Below are 22,983 nucleotides of genomic sequence, written 5' to 3'. Positions count from 1 at the left end.
AAGCAAGAGTATCTCACCACCTGTATCTCAGTATACACCACCTGTGTGTATATATATATATATATATATATATATATATATATATATATATATATATACACACACAGGTGGTGGGCACAGATAACCAAAAAATTAACTTCGATAACAGATAATAACTGAAAAGTTATCTTTGATAAAGATAAACCGCTCAAAAATGTATCGGAAGTTACAGATAATCAATAAATTCCGGTGTTGTCTATGGGACATTTGCAGTTACTAAAGAGCTGTAATTGATTTTTAACACGATTGCTTTTGAAAGCATCAAAAGACCTAAAGAATAAAGCAAGAATGTTTGACCATGCTGCCTTCTGCAGGAAGCAGCACAGACAAATCCTGAGAGCACCCACAAAATCAGCTCTTTATTAATCATAATCATAATCATTTTTCTTTTAACATTCTGCCCCTGCTGGAAGCTCTTGTTTACAACAGCACTCCCACCACAGGGGCACACCAAGAGCAGCCATAAGGCCAGCTCCCTATCAATTTCAACACTCCGGTCAGGCGGAGGTCTTGAAAAATAAAGTCATACTAACTTATGGTTTTTTGAAAATACTGATAGAATAACTCCATTAATGTCAATTCTGTCATTTGTACAAAGTTAAAATATAACATATATCTTTTAATGTTGAATAAGGCACTAATTCTGAGGTTTTGTAACAAACACAGACCACAAAGCATTCTGGGTAAAAGTGCTAAACAGTGATTGGTTCAGTAATCCATTATGTAAACCAACACGTTAATGTGACGTGTGTCGTGTGTTGGTTTAAAGATAAATGTGCTTTTGTAAAATATTCCATTTTTATTTGTAAAAACAGGCATTTTTACGGAGCCCTGGAAGTGTCATCGCAATTGCATGTTTTAAAACTTTTATGATGTTGTAAAACGTGCACTCAATATTAGTAAGTAAGTAAGTAAATTTATTTATATAGTGCCTTTCACAGACATAAGGCCATGTACACACGTTGTCGGGTATTTGTAAAACTGAATATCTTACCCTTTCAGTTTGGGGAAAAAACTTCATCCACACTATGTCGTTTAAAAAAAAAAATCCATCCACATCGAACCATATAAATGTGTTGTAATTAGTCTGCCAAACCTTTGGGTGGCGGTACTGATTAAAATTCTATCCAATCAGGAGCCTTATTCTCTTGTCGTCACTTCCACAAAAAGTAAAAACATGGCGCCAACCTCGTTCGTGTGGACCGATAAGGAGTCGGAATTACTTCTAACCGTAGTTTTAGAATACAAAGTTAACAAATATATGCACACAAAAAGCGCCTAGACAATGGACAATACCAACACTTTGAGAGCAGCCATGTACCCAGACGTTTAATACTGCCATGAACACTCCTGGCCAGTAGATGGCAGTAGCGGCCTTGAAAAAATGTCAAAATTCCAGATAATCCGTGTCTGCTACATTTAAGATGTGTGGAATTTAACAAACGCAAATACACTAACATCTATAAACCCAGAGAATATATTCACGAGAGTTTTAGGCACTAGAGTATAATGCTGTTATCTGTGGACCCTGAATAGAGTGTTTGAAATGCATTTGTCCTGTCGTGACCGTCTGAGATTACCTTATGCTACCCATAATGCCTTGCTGCCTGGCACAGCATGTGCTCACAAAACCTTAAAAATTAGCACATTACTTTAAAACGAAAACATATATCTGATATTTTCACTTTATAAACTTCAGACATGACAGTAATTTTAAATAACTTGTCTAAAATGAGTGGTTAAAATTTGAACCATAAGTTAAACATGTATGACTTGGTGACATTGCGATTATATTATTATGGTGTTAAAGGAAATGACTTTTTTTTTGGTCACCAGTTCTCTTTTGCTTACAGACGATAGAGTGGTTTCTGTTTCTGTTTCTGTAAGCATGTTCAGAAAAACATGCTTATTAGGAAACTTTTAACAGGTAGGTCTCAACAGCTTTAACAGTTTTAAAAATGTTTTTCACTGTTACCTTAGTTTAGTACGTTATCGGTCTAAAAGTTATCGGACGATAATTAGTCCGATGATGGTTTTTAAATTTATCTAAAAAGATAATCTGATAATGAAAACATTATCTTCGATAATTATCTGTTATCGGATTATCGGAAGTGTGCCCACCACTGTGTGTGTATACGAGGTCTCTTAGATAATAAACCGACCCTTTTATTTTTATTTTTAACTATATGGATTTGAATGACATGCGATTACACCAATCATGCTTGAACCCTCGTGCGCATGCGTGAGTTTTTTCACGCGTGTCGGTGACGTCATTTCCCTGTGGGCAGGCCTTGAGTGAGATGTGGTCCCGCCCTCTCGGCTGAATTCCTTTGTTTCACATGCTGCTCGAGACGGCGTGCGTTGCTTTATCAAAATTTTTTCTGGACCTGTGAGGAATATCCGAGTGGACACTATTCGAGAAATTAAGCTGGTTTTCTGTGAAAAGTTTAACGGCTGATGAGAGATTATGGGGTGTTTCTGTCGGTGTAAGGACTTCCCACGGAGCGGGACGTCCTGCAGCGCTTCCAGGCGCTGTCGTTGGCCTGTTTCAAGCTGAAAACATCCTAATTTAAGGCTTAATTCACCCAGGACATCGTGAGAGAACAGAGAAGATTCAGAAGAGGCCGGCATGAGGAATTTATGCGGACATTCCACTGTTTAAGGACATTTTTTTAATGAAAGACGTACGCGCAAATTCGCCGAGTCGTTTCCGTGACGACTCGGCAAATCTGTGTGCGCCGCGACAGGAAAAACACCTCCGTGTTGAAAACCATTTGTAGAATTCAGGCGGCTTTTAATGGCTTTCAACAAGTGAGTAACTGAGAAATTGTTTAACAGCTTGGGCATGTTCCAACTTGCCCGTTAAGATTTCCAATGGAGGTGTTTTTCCTGCCGCGACCCCACGCGGTCGGGTCCAGCCCGACATGCGACTCTGCCCGCACGTTCTTTCATTACAAAATGACCGTTAACAATGGAATGTCCGAATAAACTCCTCATGCCGACTTCTTCTGAAAGTTCTCTGTTCTCTGACGACTTACTGCGTCAACAGAGCCTGAAATGTGGAAGTTTTCAACTTGAAATGGCGAGACGCTGCCGCCTCGAAGCGCAGATCGCCGTCAGGCGCCGTGGACCGTCCTTAAAGCGACACTACCAGACCAAAATCTCTCATCAGCCGTTAAAATTTTTACCGAAAACCAGCTGAATTTATTGAATGGTGTCCACTCAGTTGTGCCTTACAGTTTTGAAAAAATTTTTATCAAACAAAGCAACAGTCTCTGAGCCATTCCTAAACAATGAAAAAAATCGACGAGCGGGTGGACGACTCCTCACTCAAAGACTGCCCACAGGCGAATGACGTAACCGACAGGCGTGAAAAAACTCTCGCATGCCCACGAGGGTTCAAGCATGTCTGATGTAATCACACGTGATTCAAATCCATATGGTTTTTGAAAAAAATAATAAGGTCGGATACTTTTCTAATAGACCTCGTATATATATATATGCTGGCAAGAACAAGGATTTGCTCACCCAAACCTTTGTGTTGAAGCAAACCCACCACATTCATCACAGCAAAAATGGTCACAAAGAACAGGCATGTTTCTGTTTAAAGAAATATTTCAAGGTAAATTCACAGATGTGAGTGTTGCATCAAAGCAAGAGTGGCTAAATCAAGAAAACAAACCAAAAGCAATGTGTCCAGTATGACATCACAAATGGCCTTATGTCTCTCCGACTCCACTTCTTTTTATTTTCTTCTGTGGAGGAAGCCTCCTCAAAAAACTAATAAAGCCTGGATTGTTCTTCCATCCTGTGGCAGAGGAAGGTAAACTTACTGACTTCTTTGCTTGAATTCTCAGAAGTAACTTTTCTCCCTGAGGACATATGGCTCTGTGGGTGAAACAGTTTTTCCAGTATCCACAACATTCTCTATGAACCTCCAGACCCCTGTGTAAAAATAAATTTGCTTTCAGGTGACAGAGCCAACATAAAATATACACTGTCTGGGATGGGAATTGATCTGCTTTATTGACATCAGAGCCATTATTATTTATCAGTCCAGTTCTTTATTGGGTTGCTCATTGAATCCTAATCAATTTCCTGCGTAGTTAAAAAGTATAGACCTACACATGTTTTCAGCTTCAGTTCAGCTGTTTCATTATTTCTATGTCTAAGCACTGTGTCGAACATCTGCTGAATACAATTTGAAAATAAATTGCTGTTTTTTTCCCCATAATAGCATAGAACTTGGACCTACTAATATTCCAGTACTTCTGTTGTGAAAGGGTGCAAACATTTCACTACAAATTTTGTGACTGCACGATGTCACTTACTCACCCTTAAAAAAAAAAAAAAATCTAATCTAGGATCAAGCCCCTATGTGCCTTCTGGCAAACGAGCTAAAATTTTGTGCCACTCCATGATATCACAGATAAAAGTTCCACCATGCACACAGGGTTTGCATTGGAATTTTTTGCCACTGAGTCCTAGGTATTGAAAATGTGAGTCCCAAGGCCCAGCACTGAGTCCCAGCAGCTCGAGGTAGCAACATCACCTCACACAATCTCTGAATTCAGTACACAGAGCTGCTAATTTCAGGAGCTATTTAAGTGTGCTGCAGTGTGCTAAGAAAGGTGGTGTGTGAAATGATGCCATGAAAGCAAAGTGTGTCTGAGGTTATGTAGTTTATATGTGAAAAAGGCAATGAAAGCAAAAGTAAATCTATGACTTGAGGTCTTTGATTTTCAAGTCATTGTAGGGCTGCAGGTCTTTTGCAGGGGTGGTGGACAAGTGGTTAACGCACTTGGTTTCAGTGCAGAAGGTTCTGGGTTCAAATCCCACCCCTGCCACATTTCTCCATGTAATGTGGAGTTGCGTCAGGAAGGGCATCTGGCGTAAAACCTGTGCCAATTCAACATGCACATCCACCTTAGATTTGCTGTGGCGACCCCGAGTGCAAACAAGGGAGCAGCCGAAGGGACTTACTTTTGTAGGGCTGCAGGTCTTTTGAACTGAAACAGAAGTTGGTTCTAGTTATTGTTTTTCTGCACATTCAGAATTGGCTGGAAATTTGTAAAAGTGAAGCACAATAAAGTAAAATGAACAACAGCAATCAGAGATTTCTGATGTCCACCAATCCGGATCACCTCCAAAATCCAGTGGAGTCTTCCATACGCTATATCTGTGGTGCAAATTTGGTGAGAATCCGTGAAGTAGTTTTGACGTAGTCCTTGAAACCCTATATAAAGTGAAATTTTGATCCAGAATCTGGATCTGGATCCATATGACTTCCAAAATTCAGTGGACTCTCCCATGCCCCAATATCTATCTGTGGTGCAGATTTGGTGAGAATCCATGAAGTAGTTTTGACGTAATCCTTCAGAGCCTACAGCAATGGTCTTCTACTCATTCCAGAAAGGGCTGAAAGGGTGCAGGTTGTCTTTGCAACCACCCACTCCACCAGGTGATTTCAATGATTAACATCACTTTTAGCAGATGGAATCAATTAATCAGTGAAATCACCTGGCGGAGTGGGTGGTTGCAAAGACAAGCTGCACCCTCTCAGCCCTTTCTGGAATGAGTTGAATACCCCTGGCCTACAGTGAGGCAAATAAGTATTTGATACACTGTCAATTTTGCAGGTTTTCCCACCTACAAAGAATGGAGAGGTCTGTAATTTTATCGTAGGTACACTTCATCTGTGAGCGACAGAATCGAAAAAAAAAATCAGAAAATCATATTTTATGATTTTTTAAATAATTAATTTGCATTTTATTGCATGAAATAAGTATATGATCACCTACCAACAAGCAAGAATTCTGGCTCTCACAGAACTGTTAGTTTTTCTTTAAGAAGCCCTCTTATTCTGCACTCTACCTGCATTAATTGCACCTGTTTGAACTTGTTACCTGTATAAAAGACACCTGTTCACACACTCACTCAGTCAATCACACTCCAACCTATCCACCATGGGTAATCAATCAATCAATCAATCAATTTTTTTATATAGCGCCAAATCACAACAAACAGTTGCCCCAAGGCGCTTTATATTGTAAGGCAAGGCCATACAATAATTATGTAAAACCCCAACGGTCAAAACGACCCCCTGTGAGCAAGCACTTGGCTACAGTGGGAAGGAAAAACTCCCTTATAACAGGAAGAAACCTCCAGCAGAACCAGGCTCAGGGAGGGGCAGTCTTCTGCTGGGACTGGTTGGGGCTGAGGGAGAGAACCAGGAAAAAGAAATGCTGTGGAGGGGAGCAGAGATCGATCACTAATGATTAAATGCAGAGTGGTGCATACAGAGCAAAAAGAGAAAGAAACAGTGCATCATGGGAACCCCCCAGCAGTCTACGTCTATAGCAGCATAACTAAGGGATGGTTCAGGGTCACCTGATCCAGCCCTAACTATAAGCTTTAGCAAAAAGGAAAGTTTTAAGCCTAATCTTAAAAGTAGAGAGGGTGTCTGTCTCCCTGATCTGAATTGGGAGCTGGTTCCACAGGAGAGGAGCCTGAAAGCTGAAGGCTCTGCCTCCCATTCTATTCTTACAAACCCTAGGAACTACAAGTAAGCCTGCAGTCTGAGAGCGAAGCGCTCTATTGGGGTGATATGGTACTACGAGGTCCCTAAGATAAGATGGGACCTGATTATTCAAAACCTTATAAGTAAGAAGAAGAACTTTAAATTCTATTCTAGAATTAACAGGAAGCCAATGAAGAGAGGCCAATATGGGTGAGATATGCTCTCTCCTTCCAGTCCCCGTCAGTACTCTAGCTGCAGCATTTTGAATTAACTGAAGGCTTTTTAGGGAACTTTTAGGACAACCTGATAATAATGAATTACAATAGTCCAGCCTAGAGGAAATAAATGCATGAATTAGTTTTTCAGCATCACTCTGAGACAAGACCTTTCTGATTTTAGAGATATTGCGTAAATGCAAAAAAGCAGTCCTACATATTTGTTTAATATGAGCTTTGAATGACATATCCTGATCAAAAATGACTCCAAGATTTCTCACAGTATTACTAGAGGTCAGGGTAATGCCATCCACAGTAAGGATCTGGTTAGACACCATGTTTCTAAGATTTGTGGGGCCAAGTACAATAACTTCAGTTTTATCTGAGTTTAAAAGCAGGAAATTAGAGGTCATCCATGTCTTTATGTCTGTAAGCCAATCCTGCAGTTTAGCTAATTGGTGTGTGTCCTCTGGCTTCATGGATAGATAAAGCTGGGTATCATCTGCGTAACAATGAAAATTTAAGCAATACCGTCTAATAATACTGCCTAAGGGAAGCATGTATAAAGTGAATAAAATTGGTCCTAGCACAGAACCTTGTGGAACTCCATAATTAACTTTAGTCTGTGAAGAAGATTCCCCATTTACATGAACAAATTGTAATCTATTAGACAAATATGATTCAAACCACCGCAGCGCAGTGCCTTTAATACCTATGGCAAGACCAAAGAGCTGTCAAAGGACACGAGGGACAAAATTGTAGACCTGCACAAGGCTGGGATGGGCTACAGGACAACAGGCAAGCAGCTTGGTAGAGGACAACAACTGTTGGTGTAATTATTAGAAAATGGAAGAAACACAAGATGACTGTCAGTCTCCCTCGGTCTGCGGTTCCATGCAAGATCCTGCCTCGTGGGGTAAGGATGATTCTGAGAAAGCTCAGAACTACACAGGAGGACCTGGTCAATGACCTGAAGAGACCTGGGACCACAGTCTTGCCAATTTCTGAGGTTACATTAACTTTTGCGCACAAAATGGGACTACTGGAAGTAATTGTTGACATTACTGCTTGTGCTAATGTGCTAAACAGATGGCTAGCAATTGCTAATATGGATTTAAAGAAAGCTTGTGACATGGTGCCAAGAGAAGAGTTGTGGTATTGTATGAGGAAGTCTGGAGTGGCAGAGAAGTATGTGAGGGTAGTGCAGGACATGTAAAAGGACAGTGTGACAGCGGTGAGATGAGCAGTCGGAATGACAGACTCATTCAAGGTGGAGGTGGGGTTACACCAAGGATCAGCTCTGAGTTCTGTCTTGTTTGCAGTGGTGATGGACAGGTTGATGGATGAGATCAGACAGGAGTCTCCATGGACTATGATGGCAACAGATGACACTGTGATCTGTAGTGAGAGTAGAGAGCAAGTTGAGTCTAGTCTCGAAAGGTGGAGATATGCTCTGGAGAGAAGGGGAATGAAAGTCAGTAGAAGCAAGACTGAGTACATGTGTGTGAATGGGAGGGAGCCCAGTGGAATAGTGCAGTTACAAGGAGTAGAAGTGGTGAAAGTAAGAGTTTTAAATACTTGGGGTCAGCTGTCCAAAATAATGGAGAGAGTGGTAGAGAGGTGAAGAAAAGAGTGCAGGCAGGTGGAGTGGGTGGAGAAAGGTGGCATGAGAGATCCGTGAATGAAGAATATCAGCAAGAGTGAACGGGAAAGTCTACAAGACTTTAGTGAGACCAGCTTTGTTATACGGCTTCGAGATGGTGGCCCTAACAAGGAAGGTCATAATACTTGTGCCAAATAAATGGACCGATACTGGATCTGCTGTGGTGATTGTAAGAGAAATAGTAGCAGCCAAAACATATATATGCTTAGTAGGGATGTGAATCGTACAACAACTCATGATTCATTAATGTATGTCATAAACATATGTCATTAATGTATATTAATGACTGTCATGAAATTTTGAAATTTCATGACATTTGCTGTTGTTCATTTTACTTTATTCTGCTTCACTTTTACACTGCATGATATATGTCATTAATGTAGATTAATGACATATGTTTGGTTTCCAAGTCCGTCAGATGTATTTTGTTTGCTGATGATACGACTGTGTTTTGTAGTGGGGATCATTTGGGACAGACCTTGGACATGATGGAGAAGGAACTACAGAAGTTTAAACAATGGTTTGATTCAAACAAATTATTGCTCCACTTTGGTAAGACAAAGTGTATTATATTTGGAAACAAGTCCAGGATTTCCTGCAGAAATTTATTATTAAATGATATTGAAATTGAAACGGTAACTGATAAATTTCTTGGTGTTGTTATTGATGATAAACTGAGCTGGAAAATGCATATTAATTTTGTTAAATCCAAAATGTCAAAAGCCATTGCAATTCTGCATAAAGAACAAGATTTAATTTCCCAACACTCATTAACTATTTTATATCACTCATTGCTCGTTCCATACATGACCTACTGTATTGAGGTGTGGGGAAATACATATAAAACTAATACTACGAGGTCTGTCAATAAAGTAACGGTCCTTTTGTTGTGAAAGTGTAGTAACACGGACCCACAACAGGGGGAGTTAAATGAACGGGCAATGGATAAGCCAAACAATAACAATTTAATGTTGTGAAGTGCACAACGGAATACAGACAAATACAGTTTTGGTAATACAGACAATTATATGTAGAGTGACGTGTGGGCAGGCTTGAGGATAGAAGACGTCCGTCCTGGAGGGCCGTGTGGGATCCGGCTCGGGTGCGGGATCCAGGCCGTCGGGTGCGCGGAGGTCACGCAGCGGAGGGCCTGCTCCAAGTCCTGGTTAGCCCGCTCTGCCTGTCCGTTCGTCTGAGGGTGGTACCCGGACGAGAAACTCACGGTGGCCCCCAGTTCCCTGCAGAAACTCCTCCAGACTTGTGAGGACAACTGAGGACCACGATCTGAGACAATGTCTGATGGAATCCCATGCAGACGCACAACATGGTGGACCAGCAGGTCTGCAGTCTCCTGGGCCGTCGGGAGCTTCGGGAGGGCCACGAAGTGGGCCGCCTTGGAGAACCGGTCCACTATTTTGAGGATGGCAGTCATTCCCTGGGACGGCGGGAGGCCCGTGACGAAGTCCAGGCCGATGTGAGACCAGGGGCGATGAGGCACGGGCAAGGGCTGGAGGAGGCCCTGGGTCTTTTGGTGGCCCGCTTTGCCCCTGGCGCAGGTGGTGCAGGCCTGGACGTACTCCCGGACGTCGACTTCCAGAGACGCCCACCAGAAGCGCTGCCGGACAACTGCCACGGTTCTTCGCACCCCTGGGTGGCAGGAGAGTTTGGAACCGTGACAGAAGTCCAGGACTGCAGCCCTGGCCTCTGGTGGGACGTACATCTTGTTCTTCGGGCCGGTCCCTGGGTCTGGGTTCCGTGTCAGGGCCTCCCGGACGGTCTTCTCCACGTCCCAGGTGAGGGTGGCCACGACAGTGGACTGGGGGATGATGGTTTCAGTCGGGTCTGACAGCTCGGTCCTGACTTCCTCTTCGCGCATCCGGGACAGGGCGTCAGACCGTTGGTTCTTCGTCCCGGGGCGGTATGTGATCTGAAAGTCAAAACGCCCGAAGAACAGTGACCAGCGGGCTTGCCTGGGGTTCAGATGCTTAGCGGTCCGGATGTACTCCAGGTTCCGATGGTCTGTGAAAACCGTGAATGGAATCGAAGCTCCCTCCAACAGGTGTCTCCACTCCTCCAGAGCCTCCTTCACCGCAAGAAGTTCCCGATTGCCGACGTCATAATTCCTTTCAGCCGGGGTCAACCTGCGGGAAAAATAGGCACATGGGTGGAGAACCTTGTCGGACTCCCCGCTCTGGGACAGCACGGATCCTATCCCTGAGTCAGAGGCGTCCATTTCAACTATAAACTGGCAGTTTGGATCGGGCTGCACCAGAACTGGTGCAGTCGAGAACCGGCGTTTCAACTCCCTAAACGCAGCTTCGCACCGATCCGACCAGGTGAAGGGGACTTTAGTGGAGGTCAGGGCTGTCAGGAGGCTAACTACCTGACTGTAGCCCTTGATGAACCTCCGGTAGAAATTTGCAAAACCGAGGAACTGTTGCAGTTTCCTACGGTTTGTGGGTTGGGGCCAATCTCTCACCGCCGCAACCTTGGCCGGATCAGGGGCGACGGAGTTGGAGGAGATTATGAACCCCAAGAAAGACAAAGAAGTGCGGTGGAACTCGCACTTCTCGCCCTTCACAAACAGCCGGTTCTCCAACAACCGCTGCAGGACCTGACGTACATGCATAACATGAGTCTCAGGATCCGGGGAAAAAATGAGTATATCGTCTAGATATACGAAGACAAACCGATGCAGGAAGTCCCGCAAGACGTCATTTACCAAAGCTTGGAACGTCGCAGGGGTGTTGGTGAGGCCGAACGGCATGACCAGGTACTCAAAGTGACCTAACGGGGTGTTAAATGCCGTCTTCCACTCGTCTCCCTTCCGGATCCGAACCAGGTGGTATGCATTTCTAAGATCCAGTTTTGTGAAAATTTGGGCTCCATGCAGAGGCGTGAACACTGAATCTAACAAGGGCAGAGGGTATCGGTTGCGAACCGTGATCTCATTCAGCCCCCTGTAATCAATGCATGGACGGAGTCCGCCGTCCTTCTTGCCCACAAAAAAGAAACTTGCACCCATCGGGGAGGTGGAGTTCCGGATCAGCCCAGCAGCTAACGAGTCCCGGATGTAGGTCTCCATTGATTCGTGTTCAGGACGTGAGAGGTTGTACAGCCTGCTGGACGGGTACTCAACGCCCGGAATCAAATCAGTGGCACAATCGTATGGACGGTGCGGGGGAAGGGTGAGCGCCAGATCTTTGCTGAAAACGTCAGCAAGATCATGGTACTCACTTGGCACCGCCGTCAGATTGGGGGGAACTTTAACCTCCTCACTAGCTGTCACACCAGGTGGAACCGAGGATCCGAGACACTCCCGGTGGCAGGTTTCGCTCCACTGAGCCACAACCCCAGACGGCCAATCAATCCGGGGATTGTGCTTTATCATCCAAGGATAATCCAAAATCACACGGGAGGTAGAAGGTGTTACATAAAACACAATCTCCTCCCTGTGATTACCAGACACCACCAAAGTCACTGGCTGTGTCTGGTGTGTGATTAATGGAAGAAGGGTGCCATCTAGTGCCCGTACCTTCAAAGGTGAAGGTAGAGCCACTAGAGGGAGCCCGACCTCCCTTGCCCATCTGCTGTCCAGCAGATTCCCCTCCGAACCTGTGTCCACCAGTGCTGGGGCGTGAAGGGTTAGATCCCCACTCAGGATCGTGACTGGGATGCGTGCAGATTTACGGGGTTTCCCCGCGTGGGTATTATGACCCACCCTTAGCCCAGTCTCTAAGGACGAGTGCTGCTGTTTTGACCGTTTGGGGCAGTTTTTCTGCGTGTGCTCGGTTGAGCTGCAGTGAAAACACTCCCCACTGACCAGCCTCCTTTGTCTCTGATCTGATCGCCTTTTGGCCCTGCTCGTTTCCATAGTAACGTCAGCAGGGGGAGCTGTCGTCACGTGGAGTGCCCTGGCTGTGGAGCGTGGGGAAGACGGCTCCCTTTCGGACCTGGGAGGAAGAGGGACGGCTTGTGCCTGACCACGCCCTTCGTCTCGCTCCCGTCGGTGTTCTGTTAATCGGTTGTCTAACCGTATAACTAGGTCGATAAGCCCGTCTAAATCCTGCGGCTCGTCCTTCGCCACCAGGTGCTCCTTAAGGACCAGAGACAGTCCGTTTACAAAGGCGGCGCGGAGCGCAACAGCATTCCAGCCGGCTCGCACTGCCGCGATGCAGAAGTCGACTGCATACTTCGCTGCGCTCCGACGCCCCTGTCTTATCAACAGCAGCATGCTTGAAGCGGTCTCGCCTCTGAGGGTGGTCGAACACCTGTCGGAACTCCCTCACAAACCCAGCGTATGTCGTTAGGAGCGATGAATTCTGCTCCCAGAGCGCCGTAGCCCAGGCGCGTGCCTCTCCTCGAAGCAATTTATAACGTAAGCCACCCGGCTAGCATCTGACGCATACATGACGGGACGCTGTGAAAAGATGAGCGAGCACTGCATTAAGAAGTCAGCGCACGTCTCAACACAGCCTCCGTACGGCTACGGAGGGCTTATGTATGCTTCAGGGGAAGGTGGGGGGGGTTCGTTGAACGACCAGCGGAATGTCTGTCTCAGGCCTCCGGTCAGCAGGAGGAGGTGCTGCAGCAGCGCCCTGAGCCTGCGCTTCCACCTGGGCGGTGAGAGCCTCCATCCTCCGATTGAGAATCACATTCCACTCGGTGACTAAGTCCAACCGAGCAGTGAAAGCGGTTAAGATTCGCTGCAGCTCACCTAACACGCCTCCTGCTGACGCCTGTGCACCTCGCTCTTCCATTGGCTGTTCAAGCGATGGTTGACGCCCCTCGGGATCCATGATGCTGGCCGAGAAATCCTGTTCTGAAAGTGTAGGAACACGGACCCACAACGGGGGGCGTTAAATGAACGGGCAATGGATAAGCCAAACAGTAACAATTTAATGTTGTGAAGTGCACAACGGAATACAGACAAATACAGTTTTGGTAATACAGACAATTATATGTAGAGTGACGTGTGGGCAGGCTTGAGGATAGAAGACGTCCATCCAGAACCGAGCCGGATCCCACACGGCCCTCACCGCCAACGGATCTGAAGAACACCGGAGCCGCCAAGTCCTGGATCCCCAGGTGGCCACCGTCTCCAGCTGTCAGACCTGGTACTGCTGGCAGAGAACAGAAACAGTGTAGATGAGTGTGTGTTCGCACACTCAGTAATTCCACAGTCTGTGTTCTTTTGGGAGGGAGCACCTACACCTCCAATCACACACTCGTGCAGCTCCTGTCTAACCACTTATCTGGTTGGAGTGTGAAGCGAAGCCGTCCGTGATCACACCAAACGCCAATTCCACAGATAAGGAAAACACCACAGGAAAACGGCTGCAAAAGAGTTCAGACTAAGACACAGAGAAATTACCTCTTACGGTAGCTGATTTCTCGGCGGGGAGGTGGAGTTGCAGTCCGGCTTTTATGGTGATGTGGATGATGAGTGACAGCTGGTGCTGATGATGAGTGACAGCTGTCACTCTCTGTTGCTCTGACGCCCTCTCGTGCTTGAAGCCCGCACTTCAAGCAGGGCGCCATCTGGTGGTGGTGGGCCAGCAGTACCTCCTCTTCAGCGGCCCACACAACACCTTTTTATTTTTTTCAAAAACTATATGGATTTGATTCATATGTTTTTACGTCAGACAAGCTTGAACCCTCGTGCGCATGCGTGAGTTTTTCCACGCCTGTCGGTGACGTCATTCACCTGTGAGCATGCCTTGTGGAAGGAGTGGTCCCGCCCCCTCGTCGGATTTTCATTGTCTGGAAATGGCGGAATGATTTGGACTTTTTTTCCATCAGAATTTTTTCAGAAGCTGTTAGAGACTGGCACCTGTAAACCATTTGAAAAATTTATCTGGCTTTCGGTGAAAATTTTACAGGCTTCGCAGAGAATAAGAACTGTTACTACAGCTTTAAGGATGGCTTTCAGGACGCTCGGCGCGCCGCGCTCCGAGCTGCGACGACGAGGCAGAAAACGCCAGATCATTTCTAAGCTGATGGCTCTGTGGATACGAGACCGTCGTGTGCACTTTCTCTGGTTATCACAAGAGCTGGACATCAGCCATTTTTCGGCAGATTTCACTTTTAACAAAAGATTTTGTCATGGAAAGCCGCGCGGAGGCTTTATGCGTAACGACTGATTCGCTGTTTGAGCGAGACAAAGAACACCTCTGTTTCGGCGTGTCATGGGACAAGTTAGGACATGCCTATCTCGGCTTTCAGTGCTTACCAATCCAGTAAGTATCAGAGAAATTGTGGAGAGCTGGGCATGTCCCAACTCCTATATCTGCGTATGTGTATGTATATATGTGTATATACGTGTGTGTGTGTATGTATGTATATATATATATATATATATATATATATATATATATATATATATATATATATGTGTGTGTGTAGATATGTATTTATGAAATTTTGTTTGTGTGTATATGTTTATTTTTTAGTATAAGGGGTGGGTATTTATAAACTCTGCTTCTGCCCTCATCCTTTCGGCCACGCAGGACTTTTGTAAGCTGCTTTGTTATGAGTTTTTTGTTTTTGTTGTTGAATTGTGTGCCGAATAAACTCATTCATTCATTCATTCATTCAATTCGATTCCGATTCTTGGGGTGATGATTCCATCCAGAATCAATTTTTGATTCAAAGAGCTCTGAGAAATAGTTATATTAATTAAAAAATGTTTATGTTTAAGAAAATGCAGCTTTACAAGGTTAATCAAGTGATTCTAAAGATGTAAATTTACTTAACTGCTTTGCTCGATCAGAGTTGGCTGGCAGTTTAGCGATGCGCTGGTCAGTAGTCGGCAGATACTGCTGCTCCCCTCTTTTTGCTCCGGGTGATAGCGTAGCATGTGGGCTTGCGGATTTGAAGTGTTTCAGAAGTACTTGACTTTCATTTTGCAGATTTTGCACACTGCATAAGTCATGTCAAGCTCCTCCTTACCCAGTAAGTAATAAAATCCAGAATGCGCCCAAACATTTGCCTTCAGCAAAGACGGTGCTGGCTGAGTTGGCTATTCGTCCCCCATGCTAAGCTGCAGCTCATGAATGTTTGAAGCACGCCGGACCCTCCCCTCGCAGGGACGCTGTAGTATGGAAGCCGTTGCCAAACAATACACACACTGAGTAAGCAAGAAAATGTTTTAAAAAATGCTGAATACTAATGCCTCTGAATACTAAAACAGCATATTTAGACTTAGAAAAGTGTGTAGTTGTCCCTAAATTTTACAAAATGCATGATAAACATATTAGATGTATACAGAAATAAGTCATTTTGCAGCGTTTTCCGCCATTTTGATTTATTTTGTTTGGACGAGGAGCCTATGGTCTATGACGTCACTAGGGTCACTATCATAGACTGTATGGGTCACTACAGAATGGAATTCAAGGCTGTTCATTTCAAATTTTTCCCTGCAGGGGAACTATTCATTAATTTTTCCCAAACAATACAAATTTCACACACAAGCATGTGCAAGTTCCACGTTATTCACAAAACCTCTCGCTGAAGCTGTATTACTTGTATTTACATTACTGCTCAGCCCAGTTAACACGTTCACAGGAGACACAGATGTTTCAGGGAGTGTGTGGATATGTTTTGTGTATGTATGTGTGTGTGTGTGTTGCTGCTGAGTTGCTAATCTTGAGCTGCTGCTCATCATGTGACCCAGACTCCTGTGGCTTCAGAAACTCCAAAACAATGTCAGGTCCACTCAGCTCAGTGAGTTTCACAGAACAACCCCCGTCCAAATATCCCTACGTTGCCGTACGACACAATGCTTTATTTTATTTTCATGTATCAATACAAGTACTCCTGTTTCTGTGAGATGTTCACATTACTTCACTGAGATTATCAAAATAAAATAGAGTAGGTTGATGTTGGAGCATTAGAAATTAGTCTGTGGATTTTTTTTTTTTTTTTTTTTGAGCCTTTGTGAGTATTCTGACACACACATACACAGAATACTGTGCATTACTGTATAATTATAGGATGAGCGGAGTGTGTAATTTGTCAGAGCAAACAGGAGCTGCTCACTCTGGTCTTTTCCTCACCGTGTGAATCATAACTTTTTGTTTTGCTGTCTGCACGACTCCCTAAACCCTCCTTATTACACATTCCTAGTTATTTTTAGAACATGATTGCCTATCAGATCTGTGCTGTTTGTCAAGCAAAAGCAGTATTTTATGGTGTCCACCATATATGCTGTTGAACAGGCATAACAGCACATGACAGACTCTTTACTCTAAAAATCATATGTTTTGACCCCCCCCCCCAAAAAAAAAAGATTAGTATGACAGCTGTGGTCCTTTCAGTAAGATTTAGAGGAAGTTGGAAATCGAAATTATTAGAAAGCAGGGCAAGTACTTGTTTAGTTTGGCATTAATGGTTGTGAAAATTCCCAAAATGCACTATTATTGTTGTAAGATTATCAAAAATTCATTAATTGTGTCTTGGACAGTGTTGCCACTAGTGATGTTAAACTCGAGTCAGTCTGCTCGACACAGCATCGAGCTTTTTGAACCAGAAGTGTCAGTGAGCAGCGTTTCGAGCACGCCCCCATCACGTGACCACTGCGAGCGAGGCCTTGTTACGTCACACCACGTGTCGAGCTTCGCGGAAAATTCAAATAATCTGAGATCTGAATCGCAGCTCAAACCGTGGGTTTTTGAGAGGAGGAGATTGTTAGCGACACTGTTATTGCCAATTACCACGTGAATCGGAGCCAAGGAAAGCATTAGTTTATATTTAGGTCTAGTTTAGAGTTCATTTACTATAGTTAGCTACATACACATAGGATCTAACATAGAGAGACACACACCATACACAACAGGCATCCATTCATATGCAACATTTATTCACACAGTACATCAACACAGGTTATAGGTTAGACTATATATTATAGGTAGATCAGAGACTGAGCTGAGCGACTGAAGAGCTGTGATTTTGTTGAAGTGAAAGGTGAGTGTGTGTGTGAGAGAGTGAGTAGTGGTGAGGAAGGGACATGGAGGAGCCAGTTCCAAAAAGAGCACGATCAATTGCTTGGGAGCACTTTGATCTAATAAGCCCAAAAAGGTCAAATGCTGGATTTGTGCTCAAGAGCTGAGGTACAGTAACAATACGTCTTCAATGCTGTGACACCTGAGGTCCAAACATCCCGAGACATCAATGACTGCTGCTTCTGTTGCTGCTCCTGGAGCAGGAATCAGACCATGTAAGCTATATTTTACTCTTTATCTAAGATTAAAACATACTCATAAACAAAAATAGCTCAGCATGTCAGACTGTATTTCCATTAAAGGCAGACAAGCTGATTTGGATGAGGCACTGGTGGACTGTGTTGTGGAAGATGCAAAACCGTTCAAAATAGTGGAGAGCAAAGCCTTCAGGGCTTTACTACATAGGTTTGACCCAACATATGCCTGCCTCTAGAAGAGAAGACCGGCTCAAATACTGGGGGACATGAGTCTCAGTCTATCCCAATTTACAGAGAATGGCAAAGAAATATTTGTCGATGCCAGCAACATCAGTGCCTTGCGAGCGGGTCTTCTCTAAAGATGGAGAGGTGGTGAGGCAGAGGAGGAGCCGATTAAAATCCAGCACCGTTGAAATTATTCTTTTTTTTTGAATAAAAATTGTTGAAAGTTTGCACAATCACCGTCTCCTATCCCCTCTATTCTAATTTACAAATTACAGCAACATAAGCACCAGTTGCAGAAGCACATGCCTTTCTCACTTTTCCCGTCACATTTTATCCAGATATAGTCTGAGGAATGATAACACAAATCTACATATGTATAATCTACAGTAAAGGCTTTCATAACCATTATGTGTGAATCTGTAGGGACTATTTATTACATTAAAAAGACACAATAATACATATGACTTTTTTTATTATTATTATTTTTCAAGAACAAACCACATCAGTCATGAATTAATGCAAACATTTGTCAGGGCACTCGCTCAAGGTAATTCTCAAAGCAATCCCGCAGATGTCACCCTTCAAACTGTATCAATCGCGTCAAAGCAGTGTGTCGATTTTCAGCCAGTTGTGTTGCAGTGGCTCACTGGTTCATGGGGCTTCGAAATTGCCATCACTAGTTGCCATAGTTACTTTGAAAAGCTACTTTATTAGTTACTTTTTACAGTTACATTATGCAGATACTTTATACAGTTACTTGATTAGCAGCTGCGGACAACTTGTCGGCAGGTGTGGAAAGTAACTAGTAATTAAACTTGTTCATTTTTAAGATTGAGTACTTAAAAAAGTAACTATTAGTTACTTTGCTGATTAGTTACTTTCCTGACTCAATCTTAAGAGTAACCAAGTTAGATTACGAGTTACCTTATTAGTGACATTACTTATTAATTACAAGTTGTCAGCAATTGAAGTAACTAAGTAATGAAGTAACTGCATAACCTGCTAAAGAAGTAACTGCATAAAGTAACTAAAAAAGTAACTAATAAAGTAACTTTTCAGAGTAACTGTGGCAACACTGGTCTTGGAGTCTTTTGTGTAATACAGTTATATGTAATAGTTTGGGCACCCCTGATGATTTCCATGATTTTCCTTTATAACTCAATGGTTGTTTGGATCAGCAATTTTAGTTAAATATATAGCAGACAAAAACAGTGATATTTGAGAAGTGAAATGAAGTTTATAGGATTTACAGAAAGTGTGCAATAATTCTTTAAACAAAATTAGGTAGGTGCATGAATTTGGGCACCCCAACAGAAAAAATACATCAATATGTTGTAGATCCTCCTTTTGCAGAAATAACAGCCTCTAAATGTTTCCTATAGTTTCCAATGAGAGTTTGGATTCTGGTTGAAGGTATTTTGGATCATTCTTCTTTACAAAACATCTCACGTTTTTTGGTTTCAGAGTATGGACAGCCCACTTAAAATCACACCACACATTTTCAATAATATTCAGGTCTGGGGACTGAGATGGCCATTCAGGAACGTTGTGCTTGTTCCTCTGCATGACTGCCTTAGTAGATTTTGAGCAGTGTTTAGGGTTGTTGTTGTCTTATTGAAAGATCCAGCCCCAGCGCAACTTCAACTTTGTCACTGATTCTTGAACACTGTTCTCAAGAATCTGCTGATATTGACTGGAATCCATGTTTTCCTCAACCTTGAACAAGATTCCCAGGACCTGCACTGTCCACACAGCCACACAGCATGATGGAACCACCTCCAAATTTTACTGTAGGTAGCAAATGTTTTTCTTGGAATGCTGTGTTCTTTTTCAGCCATGCATACCGCCCCTTGTTATGTCCAAATAACTCAATTTTACTTTCATCAGTCCACAGCACGTTATTCCAAAATGAAGATGATTGTCCTAATGTGGTTTAGCATACCTCAAGCGACTGCGTTTGTGACGTGTACGCAGAAAAGGCTTCCTCTGCATTACAGCATCTCCTTGTGCAAAGTGCACTGTATTGTTGAACGATGCACAGAGACACTATCTGCAGCAAGATCATGTTGTAGGTCTTTGGAGCAGGTCTGTGGGTTGACTATGACTGTTCTCACCATCCTTCGCTTCAGTTTATCTGAGATTTTTCTTGTACTGCCACTTCGGGCCTTAACTAGCACTGTGCCTGTGGTCTTCCATTTCCTCACTATGTTCCTCACAGTGGAAACTGACAGCTGAAATCTCTGAGATAGCTTTTTGTATCCTTCCCCTAAACCATGATGTTGAACAGTCTTTGTTTTCAGGTCATTTGAGAGTTGTTTAGAGGCGCCCATGTTGCCATTCATTAGAAGAGATGCAAAGAGGGGAAACATTTGCAAATGGCCACCTTAAATACCCTTTCTCATGATTGGATTCACCTGTGTAAGGAGGTCAAGGGTCAATGAACTTACCAAACCAATTTTGTGTTCCAGTAATTAGTGCTAAATGTATTCAAATCAATAAAATGACAAGGGTGCCCAGATTTGTCCACCTGCCTAATTTTAACTAATTATTGCACACTTTCTGTAAATACTAGAAACTTCATTTTACTTCTCAAATATCAGTGTGTTTATCTGCAACATGATATATTTAACTGAAATTTCTGATCCAGACAACCAATGATTTATAAAGGAAATCATGAAAATTATCAGGGGCGCCCAAAGTTTTGCATACAACTGTAAATCCAGTCCTATTACTGCCAGGATCTTCAAATTCACAGGGACCATTCCTGGGACACAGACTTTAGATAAGTTCAAAGGTGGCTAAATTTGGGCTATTTTAAGAGGTCAAAAGGTCTCATTGTTTCCTAGTTTTATGCTCATACAGTCTAGGGTTTTTTTTTTTGCATTGCGCTGTATTTTATCCTTCCTTCACACTACTTCTCACTACCTGGTCCTTCCTTGTCCTCCCACAGGTGTCCTCCCTCCTTGTTGCACTGGGGTTCACGTGTTTGTGAGAGATCAGAAGAGGTATGCTGTGCTCTTCCAGTCAGTGGTGTTGCCATGTCAGTACACCAGTGTGTCCACCCAGACGCCCGTGGTTCAGTGGGTTTATAAGTCGTACTGCCACGATCGCACACGGGACGCATTCAGGTTCACCGACACTGGAACCAGCAACCTTGGAGGTAGGCTGTCAGGGGGAACTGGAGGTGCTGGAGGAGCTTATGAGACAGCGGGCTACCTTGAGTGCTCTGACACCAGCCGCACGGTCCGCATTGTGGCCTCCATCGCCGGTTCTTCAATCACGCTGTCGGAGTACTACAAGAACAGAGACATCTCCATCATCAACAGTAAGGCTGATGTGGCAAAACATTTATATCATTCTTGGCTTCTTTTTCAAATTTTTCCATTAAATTATCAGAATAATAATCAGAGTATTTAATAAAATATCCAAAGGCTTTGAAAAAATACTGACATAAAATGCACATATGATCATTATTGGCATGCTTTGATGAATTTTCAGTAAACTATTCCTTTCACGGCCAGTTTTTTTTAGGGAAATCAGTAGATGGTGATAGAAAGGAACAGAGAAGGATGTTAATGCAAAACAGATCAGATCTTGGATTGAGTGTCCTATACTTGTGTTTAGTGTCTTTAAACAACACTGAATATGAGAGTCTCAACCTCATTTTGTTTGAATCATATTTATAAGATTGTAATTCACGTCGGCAGTAATGACACCCGGTTACGCCAATCGGAGGTCACTAAAATTAACATTGAATCGGTGTGTAACTTTGCAAAAACAATGTCGGACTCTGTAGTTTTCTCTGGGCCCCTCCCCAATCGGACCGGGAGTGACATGTTTAGCCGCATGTTCTCCTTGAATTGCTGGCTGTCTGAGTGGTGTCCAAAAAATGAGGTGGGCTTCATAGATAATTGGCAAAGCTTCTGGGGAAAACCTGGTCTTGTTAGGAGAGACGGCATCCATCCCACTTTGGATGGAGCAGCTCTCATTTCTAGAAATCTGGCCAATTTTCTTAAATCCTCCAAACCGTGACTATCCAGGGTTGGGACCAGGAAGCAGAGTTGTAGTCTTACACACCTCTCTGCAGCTTCTCTCCCCCTGCCATCCCCTCATTACCCCATCCCCGTAGAGACGGTGCCTGCTCCCAGACCACCAACAACCAGTAAAAATCTATTTAAGCATAAAAATTCAAAAAGAAAAAATAATATAGCACCTTCAACTGCACCACAGACTAAAACAGTTAAATGTAGTCTATTAAACATTAGATCTCTCTCTTCTAAGTCCCTGTTAGTAAATTATATAATAATTGATCAACATATTGATTTATTCTGCCTTACAGAAACCTGGTAACAGCAGGATGAATATGTTAGTTTAAATGAGTCAACACCCCCGAGTCACACTAACTGCCAGAATGCTCGTAGCACGGGCGAGGCGGAGGATTAGCAGCAATCTTCCATTCCAGCTTATTAATTAATCAAAAACCCAGACAGAGCTTTAATTCATTTGAAAGCTTGACTCTTAGTCTTGTCCATCCAAATTGGAAGTCCCAAAAACCAGTTTTATTTGTTATTATCTATCGTCCACCTGGTCGTTACTGTGAGTTTCTCTGTGAATTTTCAGACCTTTTGTCTGACTTAGTGCTTAGCTCAGATAAGATAATTATAGTGGGCGAGTTTAACATTCACACAGATGCTGAGAATGACAGCCTCAACACTGCATTTAATCTATTATTAGACTCAGTTGGCTTTGCTCAAAATGTAAATGAGTACACCCACCACTTTAATCATATCTTAGATCTTGTTCTGACTTATGGTATGGAAATTGAAGACTTAACAGTATTCCCTGAAAACTCCCTTCTGTCTGATCATTTCTTAATAACATTTACATTTACTCTGATGGACTACCCAGCAGTGGGGAATAAGTTTCATTACACTAGAAGTCTTTCAGAAAGCGCTGTAACTAGGTTTAAGGATATGATTCCTTCTTTATGTTCTCTAATGCCATATACCAACACAGTGCAGAGTAGCTACCTAAACTCTGTAAGTGAGATAGAGTATCTCGTCAGTAGTTTTACATCCTCATTGAAGACAACTTTGGATGCTGTAGCTCCTCTGAAAAAGAG

General features: G+C 43.4%; 1 protein-coding gene and 1 long non-coding RNA gene across 5 annotated transcripts in view; one reads left to right on the top strand and one right to left on the bottom strand.

The window, feature by feature from the left end:
* The window catches only part of LOC117531464, a 19,394-nt gene extending 14,678 nt beyond the window's left edge, over positions 1–4,716 (bottom strand). The window contains exon 1 of the long non-coding RNA XR_004566627.1: positions 4,592–4,716. This is a non-coding gene — a long non-coding RNA (uncharacterized LOC117531464). The remainder of the gene's footprint in view (positions 1–4,591) is intronic.
* The window catches only part of LOC117531423 (immunoglobulin-like domain-containing receptor 2), an 84,003-nt gene that overhangs the window by 5,717 nt on the left and 55,303 nt on the right, over positions 1–22,983 (top strand). For all 4 annotated transcript variants that reach the window (XM_034194533.1, XM_034194549.1, XM_034194524.1 and 1 more), the window contains exon 2: positions 20,812–21,186. In XM_034194533.1, coding sequence (XP_034050424.1) covers positions 20,812–21,186 — 375 coding nt within the window. The remainder of the gene's footprint in view (positions 1–20,811; positions 21,187–22,983) is intronic.

The sequence above is a fragment of the Thalassophryne amazonica genome, chromosome 2 (genome assembly GCF_902500255.1).
Source record: "Thalassophryne amazonica chromosome 2, fThaAma1.1, whole genome shotgun sequence".
NCBI classification, from domain to species: Eukaryota; Metazoa; Chordata; class Actinopteri; order Batrachoidiformes; family Batrachoididae; genus Thalassophryne; species Thalassophryne amazonica.
Note: the sequence above shows the minus strand (reverse complement) of the source record. Positions and strands in the feature narration are given on the sequence as shown.